Source organism: Dermacentor albipictus, chromosome 10 (assembly GCF_038994185.2).
Source record: "Dermacentor albipictus isolate Rhodes 1998 colony chromosome 10, USDA_Dalb.pri_finalv2, whole genome shotgun sequence".
Classification (NCBI taxonomy): Eukaryota; Metazoa; Arthropoda; class Arachnida; order Ixodida; family Ixodidae; genus Dermacentor; species Dermacentor albipictus.
Genome location: NC_091830.1, coordinates 85,610,298 through 85,620,104, shown reverse-complemented (window position 1 = coordinate 85,620,104; position 9,807 = coordinate 85,610,298). Strand labels below are relative to the sequence as shown.

The 9,807-nt window shown below is 43.4% G+C and overlaps 1 protein-coding gene across 1 annotated transcript; it reads left to right on the top strand.

Annotated features, from left to right (window-relative positions):
• The first annotated feature begins 6,347 nt into the window (after positions 1–6,347).
• LOC139050717 (uncharacterized) lies at positions 6,348–8,237 on the top strand. The gene is made up of 2 exons (XM_070527385.1): positions 6,348–6,563; positions 6,937–8,237. The coding sequence occupies exons 1-2, from the start codon at positions 6,442–6,444 to the stop codon at positions 7,871–7,873; spliced, it is 1,059 nt and encodes a 352-aa protein (XP_070383486.1). The 5' UTR covers positions 6,348–6,441; the 3' UTR covers positions 7,874–8,237.
• Positions 8,238–9,807: the final 1,570 nt, after the last annotated feature.

Genomic DNA, 9,807 nt, shown 5'->3' with positions numbered 1-9,807 from the left:
GTTGAATGCTGCCTCGGTGGCACAGTGGTTAGTGCATCGCATGCCTAATGCAAAGGCTGTAGGTTCGTTCTCCCCCCATGCCTGGTTGTTTTTTTTACCATTTTCATTTCCCTTTATCATTTGTACATTTAAATAGAAAATTACAAATAAGTTTCCACGTGCCTTCTCTGGCATCTTCCAGCTGTGATTCAGAAAAATTTTGACCCTCAGTATCCTTTTTTCTCGTTTGGAAGAACAGGAGCTTCATTTTAAAAATAATGAATTTACCTTGTTCAGCATCTCAATGTGGTCTCAAATCTCATCACAGCATGTGTTTTACTAAGAAGTTTTTGTTAAGATGATGATATAGCATGGGACCTAATTAGTAGCCTTTGTGTACAGATATATGACTAGTCTAATAAATAGGAGGATTTTAAGAAGCACTTCTAACATGGTCTGAGCATGTGTTTAAAAAAACTAATCTAGCATGATTTCAGGCATAACTGTTGCCCCTGAAAAATATTTGGATCATCTGCATTGGCATTGTTTTTAGAGAGCACCAATACTGCTTTGATAGAAGTAGCCTCGTGGAACATGAAGCATCGCTTCTTGCTGAGTCAAGGAAATATTATCTGCATATCTGAGGTGCATGTGTCATATGCTCGAATGCTGTGTAAAGGCTGCTAATAAGAAAATTACTTAACTTGCCTTCTAGAGATTGCTTCAGTAGTCTATGCTACTCGATCATAAACAATTTACCATAGTGAGCATTCATCACAGTTGGCTTTGCAATGTTTATGAAAAATACCACAATTGCCTACTAGACATGTGACTGCACTGAAACTTGGAATTAATGACCAGTAAGATTTATCGGACAGCAAAACTTAGTTTATTACTCCTCTTTCTGCCATAGTTTCTTACAGTAATTACTTGAAGGGAACTCTGGTGCTGGAGTCGTACCACCATGGGAATGATGGGAAGCACATGGATTTGTCTGATATTCGTGCTTGTGAATTCAGACGTTCTTGTGGCTTCGTATATTATACGCTATATAAATCTTATTGTCGTACATTTCAGCGCAGTCTATACTCTTCGAAGTGCAGAAGACGGCGCCAACACGCACAATTGCTATTAATTACAACGATTGAGCTTGTCCAGGTGGCCAAATCGAAAGGCGCCAAGCGTCTCAAGGCACTGGTATGCCCGCGATAAATTCATCAGGGCGTTGCACTCGCTTGTCGTTACATGCCTCCGTGGCTTAATGGTTTCAATATCAGACTTCTGTTCTAGAGTTCCTGTGTTTGAATCCTGTCGTCGGACGATTTTAATGTTTATTTATTTATTACACAGTATATTGTTGAAAATGACTAGTTTACAAAGTCACAAAGCCGTTTGTAGCCAAACAGATGAAGTTTAGGCAAATCCATGTACTTCCCGTAATTTCCATGCTGGTACAGCCGTTCTTGTTTGATCTCCTGTGGACACTAACGTCAGAATTCCCTCTAGTAATTATTGTATGAAACTCTTATTTCTGCACTCGCTCGTGCAGAAGCGGCACCACACCTGCTGCGTAAACATGCACTACCTTTCGGCCAAGTGCAGGGAATGCTGTGAACTCGCCCTGTACAAAGCCTGCACTAAGTAAAACAAATCGCAACATGCAGTTGCTGCCACGTTGAACTGGTGGAATGAGTAGTGAAATCAGCACCTCCTGAACTAGTTCAGAAAGTGCGCGTTAATCAACTGATGATTATATAGTAACAGAAGTTGCGTGATTCTGCATTACATTAACGAAATATACTCCATGATACTTTTCCATTTATTTCCTCAGTTATTAAGAATCCCTTTTGCATTGTTGGACAAAACTACAGAATGCCAACATATTTACCAGCATTCACTGGTAGCAAACATGTCAAAACATGTTCTAGTGTCTGGATTGCCGCTTTAGCTGTGAACCCCTAAGTTAATTCCGGAAAATGTACCAAATGTTTTACATACTCAATTTTCAGTGTCATTCTCTTTCTAAAAATATATTACTTCATTGGTTTCTGGTTAGAAATAACACAAAAATAGGAGCTGCTCTTGCGGGGCAGCTTTCCCTCAATGCCGACTGTAATTCATCTGACAATAAGAGCAGCGTAACATCGGGCAGAAAGAGTGCGACTCGTCATTGGCGGTATTGGTACTACTTCCAGTCACTAGTACAGCTTGGGATCAATGGTTAAAGGTTGCGACTTTGTTGCTGCCCAATTTTTATTCTGCAGCTGTTACACTTGGGTGTAGCGTGTGTATGTACGTGTGCATGCATTAAAATGACTTCACGCTAGAGCAAAGCAACTGTAGTGCAGAGAGGCATTAGCCATCTTTATACATTTGCTTTGTAAAGATGCACTAAGTTTATCTTTTGCAGTATAGACTTGGCGCTCATTGGGCCAAAATGCCCTTGTGCTACTAAAACCAATCAATTAATTCGCTTTCGGTCTGTGAGTTTTAATTTGTTTTTCTTGAACTGTGCAATTCCCGCTCACAGGACTGCATGTCATCTGAGGTGTTCCTTTTTCAATCAAGAATGTTGAGGTTGTGTTTGTGAAACTCTATATCTTGCCTCAAACGAGCTTGTGCAAACTGACCAAGCTGATAATTCTACCTGCTTATATATTAAATATGTTGCGGTTATGAACCCTCATAATGAATGACACATAGTATAAAAATTTTATCTAATAAAACAATTTAATGAAATTTTTCATGTTTTTCGTGTTCATGTTCACTTCTCTACTCTAGTGACCTGTCTGCATGCCTCACCTCTTTTTTGTATATTAAATATCGTATAAACTTAACCATGCTTTTTTACCACAATGCAGGGGAAAAGGTTCCGGTAACACCATGCATTCAGTATGGCGGCCCAGATGTGTATGCAAGCAACCTCCTTCATGTGGACCAAGAACTACTCTGCAGTGTCTCGCAGACTTCATTGGAATGGCTCGTTCTCATCTCATTGGAATGGCTGCTCATCTATCTGCGTGTCCATCACCAAGACGGCCAGTTGTAAAGCTCCTGTACCCGTTTTAAGAAAGCTGAATGATTTTTTTTATTTAGTTTTCACGGTTGGCCGTAGAATCTTAAAATTTTTGATGTTTCTAACATTTTTACCTGGCACAAAGTGGTACAATAACTTTAAACCAGTGTAATGTATTTAAGTGTTGCTCACTCTAATGCCTATCTGGTTTTGTTTGTGTTTAAGAAATTTGAGTGTCTGATGAGGTAACGGCATTTGAATTTGTCATCGTGGCTCGTTTCAATGAGCTGCTAGGAAATAAGACGCATAGCTTATCACACGCCAGTTGTAGCATTTTTGTTTTCATGAGTGAAGTATACACGTTTCAAAAGATGGAAAGTGGGGAAAAAAGCCTCAAGAACATAATCATCCTAGGATTGTCATGTCCTTACAACTCTGCAATGATACATCTTGGGAGCACATTGGTCGCAATGCCTACAGGTATACTTTATGAAAGAATAGCTTGCACTCAGATTTGCTACGCAGTTGACGGCTGATGGCTTTTGTTTGTCGTCTTCATGTTACTACTATGTATTCAATATTCATTTAGATGTGCTGCGGTTTTTTGCAGTCACCTATATATATAAATATATATATATATATATGTTTTCGTTTCATTAAAAATTTAGTTGAGAGTTAGCGCTCATCCCGTCTGCTTCTAGTCTGTATCCGTGTCACTTCGCGCTACAATCCAAGATCATGTTACTGTACCAACTCGCCCAACTTTCTATCCTTGTGTTAAAGACACACTCAGACTTGTTCTGACTTATGTGACCGGTTATTTCTGTGCTTTATAATAAGATGCAGTGCTTTTTGAATGAAAACAGTTCGTAGTCAGGTTACTTAAAAAAACTGTTCTGCTTAAAATTTAATTGAGCAAGCCTGTGCCATTATTCGGTGCTTATGTCTTTGTACTGGTATGGTTTTACTCCTTATTTTCCTTTTTACATTTAGAATGTGCAAACATTATTATGTAACCATTTCTCTTTATTGAAATAAATACTTTTCTTCTGACATTTCCTCACAAATTTTACAATGATTTTGTTAAATTAGGTAAGCTTAGACTAGCTGATTGTTATTCTGGTAGCTTAACTTACAATGCCTGTGGAATATTCAATGCAAGCACATGGTGAAAAATAAACTAAATTATTGGGTATAAGCAGGTCACTGGCAGTAAATGGAGCATACATATATTTCAGGAAATAGTGCATGCTTATATATTGAACAGCATGCACAGCTACACATGCTGTTTTGTTCGTAAATGCTGAAACATTATTCGGCGTGGAAGCACTTTGTTCTTTGGCTTTCAGTGCTACCTTTAAGTCATATGTGTGAAAGTACTAGTAGAAGCATCCCGTGGAGATAAATGACAACTTTGATGAATAGAGGTATAAAATGTGTGCTTAAAACGGCAAAAAACTGCTTGACAGGCAAACATATGCTTCTGTAGTACTGCACTTGTTACCGTCGCCAATCCATGCATTGCTTGCGCTCTATTGCATTCAATATGAGCTACAACAACGAGCTGTGGTGTGTTTCCCTCCTGGTCGAGCTGGTGTTGCGAAAAGTTTTGGCCAAGAAAAGTGGAGGTTTTTAATTATTTCTGAAATGCATGTAACCATGCTTTTGGCTGTGTGCTGTTTCCACTGGGTTATAAGTACTGGTGCACCAAGGTGCGGGAGATCCTGTGTCCTTAGTGCAGCGCGCATTGTTATTGCGCTCTGCATCCTGCCGGCAGCGTACTATCACTGCAGAGGAAGATTACGAAAAGCATGGCCTGTGTGCCTTGCTGCAATGGCGAAACCTTAAATTGTTTGCCTGAAAGGGTCGCACGTTATGCTACCACATGACGGACCAGAAGTGCAATATGAGGACGCCTCACAGATTCTGGCTTACACTGAACAAGGTAGTTACCACAGCTAAGGCTAGGCAGCATTCACAACAGCTAGTCTGCCCATTAACTACATGGCTGTAGTGAACGCCAAAATACTTGCAGGGATAACACCCTTTTGAAGGGTTTTGTCCATGCTACACCCATATTGAAAGGGTGGTGTCTCTGTTACACCCTATATAGAAAGGGTGTTGTTTGGTTTTACACCCATAGGCGAGGTGACGTCATATTAACACCCCTTCTTTTGTGGGGTGTTAATTTGCATCCCGTTGCTTGGGGTGTAGCAATACACCCAAAAAGGGTGTCACCCATGGGACAAGTCATTTACACCCTTAAGGGTGTTAATATTTTTAGAGTGTAGTATGTCTCCGTTACTTCGGCATAGCTGTCTTTATCAACAATCAAAACGTTAGGCGCCCAGCCATGGCGCGTTCAATTTCTTCTGGCGCGTAAAGCCCACACAATATAGAAATAACAATTGGCTAAGCATACCGAGGGTAGGTAGGGGTGTGTCGCTCACGGGATATGATCGCCATCAAAACATTCTTTGTGTAAAATCACGCTGTTCATACGCGGCTAGTTGCTCCGGGCAGCGCATTTTCCTCAACTTGGTACGGAGTAGACCCCCGGAGCTTTGGGCGCATCGTGCAAGCACAGCTGCTGCTATCGCTACCGCTTGGCCCAGTAAGAGAAGGGCTAGCTTTCCCAATTTGACTATTTGATGGTATTTGTCCTAACTGTGCGTGACCTTTCCGTAGCGCTATCAGAAGCCAAACGCTAAGCGGGTTCATTGACATACAAAAGTGTAGGTACATCACTCGCTGCTTCGTGTTCTAGAATTGCCGCTTCGTAGCAATTGCATCTTATGCAACCGTAATGTTTCCTGCGAAACGCTTCCGGCAAACGCTGGGAGGGAAGGCGATCTTTCGGTTTATGTTTTCTCCCGCACGAAAAGTACCGACGGTGCCTGGGTGGCGAGCGCCATCTGGTGGTGCTGGAAACAAGTCCATGCAGCGCGCCTCCCCCTATGATTGGTTGAGTTCTTACCCACAGACACGGCACAGGCATTGGACTGTAGATCCATACGGCTTCGGCGTAAACACGGATAAACCTTAAGCTATGTTCACACTACGGTGGTAACGCGCGTAACAGCTCTTTCGGCATATCGAACGTAACGGCTGTAAAAAACGTTACGGCAGTTAAGCCGGCACCTTTGTTCACATTTACTGCTGCGTAAATTACGGCTTTTACAACAGGCCAATCAAATTTAGAGCTGCAGAATCGACGTCACCAGCGCTCCAATATGGCTCCTATCAACATGCGAGCGCTGGCCGAGCTCGACGAAATTCACGCTCAAAACAAACCTATAGTCATGTATTCAATCGCCCGAAGACGACGAAGGCGACGCCGAAGGGTATGGGTGCGGCAGGTATTTCTCGACAGGGCAGTGGACGGCGATTTTCGCAACCTTTTCGCCAAGCTCCGAGTTTGTGACGCTGCAATATTTCATAACTTCATGCGCATGTCGCCCCAGCAGTTCTGCTTCCTTGAAAACCTAGTGAGACCACTCATCGAGGTTCGGAGCACGCATCTGCGGCCATCGATTTCCTCGGCGGAGCGTTTTGCAATAACTCTAAGGTAAGCACGTTGATGCCTGATAGCAGCAAAGGTTCAGCCAGGGGAGTTCAGGCAGGATACCTAGACAAAATGCAATGCTGCCAGTGAAATGAAAAGAACCGCGAGCGCATGGCTTATTTTAATAATACGAGAGATTATATTTAATTGCATTCGTATAACACTATGAGCAGCTTTAGTAATTTTGTTATTTTTAAGCAGCTTGTGTTGCACACGGCGTACATATATTCGCACTAATTTGGCCCACGCTACTCCTATATGCTGTGGCCACTAGAGCACTGTTTCGCTAAATGGTTTGGCCGTGTTGTTTACTTATAGTGAAGCTTGCCTTTCTTACAGCTTTTTCTACCTTCATATATGCTTTCTCTCTTTTTAGGTTCCTAGCCGCTGGAAACAGCTACCAGTCTCTGTCTTACAGCTTCAGGGTCGGAAAATCGACAGTTTCGACACTTGTTGCGAAGGTGTGCCAGGCGGTATGGACCGTTCTTCAGCCTAGATCTTTGAAACCACTAAATGAGCAAAGCATAAAGGCTATTGCCGAAGAATCTTGCTGGAAGTGGAACTTTCCGAACTGCGCGGAAGCCATTGACGGCAAACATATTCACTTAGATGCGCCTCCGAACTCTGGTACCTTGTACTTCAATTATAAGCAAGGCTTTAGCGTCAACTTGTTGGCGTCCTTTGACGCCAGTTACAAGTTCACTTCTGTTTATATAGGATGCTACGGACGTGAACGTGATGGTGGTGTATTCGCGGCGTCAGAGGTGGGGAAGTTTGTAGATAATGGACACCAGAATTTGCCCGCCCCTTGTGCACTTCCAAATGGAGGCCCAGTGCTCCATTACGTGTTTGTGGCCGATGACGCCTTCCCTCTCAAGACAAATCTGATGAAGCCATACCCTGGCATGCAAGTGGCCAACAGTGCAAAACGGATTTACAACTACAGGCTCTCAAGAGCTCGTAGGTGCATTGAGAATGCTTTCGGCGTTATGTGTGCGCGCTGGAGGGTGTTGAGGAACCGAATGAGCCTCTTACCAGACAATGCCGTCCTACCAGTAGCTGCCTGCTGTTGCCTGCACAATTTCCTAATGCAGGAGGGAAGACAGGCTCGCGGCTACTGTCCTCCGCATTTCGTAGACACCAATGGAAGCTCAGGAGAACTTATTTCAGGTGACTGGAGGAAATCCACCCCACCACTCCCCCAGGCGTGCCGGCAAGGTTCTAATACCTACTCGAGGAATGCAGCAGACGTGCGCGACAGCTTTACCAGCTACTTCCATGGACGTGGCGCCGTGCCATGGCAGTTTACTTGAAGGAATGAGTGCTCTCTACGTTCACCGTGAACGCATGATAATTTATTTTGATTTGTTCGAGAAACAACTATTTACTTCGCTCACAACCAAAGAACAACAGAAGATAGAAGCAGTGTGTATTTTGTAAAAGACTACAGCTGAGCTCCAGCATAAAAAAATATCACAAATTCTATGCAGTATGCCCTGGCAATAAAATACTTTGTTCAGAGCACTTCCTGTGTCTTTTTCAAATACTTTCATTGTCACTTCCCGGCACAGAAGATGGGAAAGCAGCTTCCATTATTAACTTGTGAACGCGGAGCTTTGTCAATTCTTTCTTGCGGTCATGTAGTCTGGCTAAAAGTGGATTCATGCTGAGCAAAAAAAGTTCATCTTGATCGGTGTTCGATGACGATTTCACTTCATTTAGCCGCTCCCTATTTTCTATTAAGGCCGTGCCCATTAGCTCATCAATGTTGGCTTGCTTCCTCTTCTGGGAGTGTCCTTTTTGCCTGTAGGTTGGGTGGGGCAAGCAGTGGCACACGGGCTTGAACCGGCCCCGCTTTCAGAAGGTCCTTGACGATTACCTTCAGAGAAGTCATTGTCGCACAGTGAGGTTGACGGAGCTAGTGTGTCGCCGACTTCTGTGACATCTGTAGCTTGGGCAATGGGAACGTCTTCAATTAGACTGGTGTCTTCGCTGCTGTCCATATACAATGACTGAAACAGTGCCTCTGCCGACGTGCTCGAATCACTGCTTGGAGTCATCGTACACGGATGTTGTACTTCCGGTGCCACATGGCTGAGTACTCCTTCCATGTTGGACACAGTGCTGCGTTAAAAGAAATGAGAGCAACATCTGTGACCGCCAGCATTAGGTGTCCAGTTAAGAGGGGAAGATGCTATGCATTACGTGCAAATTTTCTGGATGTGAGGTATTTCAAAATTATTCAAACATAAACAATAAGTTAAAGTGGCGTTGAAATGGACGCGATCATATTTTTTCCATTAAACTGTTAGTGGGGAACGACATGTTTAGGCTGTTCAAAATAATTTTTCCACTTCAGCGTGACAAAGAAACGTGTGCACAGGAACAGCACGAATTGAAATAGAATACTATTCAAGAGAGAAGGGGGGCAGAGAAAACGAGCGAAGGATCGGGGCATGCACAGATAGAGCAGTGCATAGCGGGCGCTGAGCGCACCGACTGGCAATGAGCAATTAAAAATGCAATCTTCAGGTAGCGCACCTTCTGCTCTGGATTGCGTCGTTGAGAAATGTCAGGTTGTCAAAGAGGGCCCACTTCTTTACGGCGTCAGAGCTGCTTCCAGACTTCACGTATGTCTTCCGCAGACGAAGGAACTTCTGTCGGAGGCTCTGCCACCTATGTTGAATGTCAGGCACTGCATGGATGAAAAGAGAAAGAATACATAGTATTCTGTTAATCATCTCTTAAAAACGAATGAATATATTCACCAGTGGGTACTCCATCGGCGCATTACAATTCAAGGTTGTCCATTTGAAGAAAAGAAACAAAAACTACTGAAACATACTGGCGGGACGCAGAAAAACAATACAGCCCGCTAGCTCCGCTTTGTTGTGAAGATCGGTATGACACTCGTCACAACGCGCCCGGGTTTTGTGGCATCTTGATTACCAAGAAAGGGAGCGAGCATTATCCGTGAAATGTAATCCGAAATCTCAAATACTTAAAACACGACCAAAACATGATTTCACCCAACGTGAAAGTGTCAATTAAATATTTACGTGACAACTTTGAAAGTCATATCGCATTATGCACACTTCATTAAGCGCTTTCGCGAGTCTACCGCTGCGTTTCGTGCAGGGTGGCCTTCACAGCATATCCCAAGATCACTTGCAGCGACCAGACACAACCATCGTGGTCGTGAATACTCTCCCTAAAGGCTGTTTCACACTAGGCCGACACGACACCG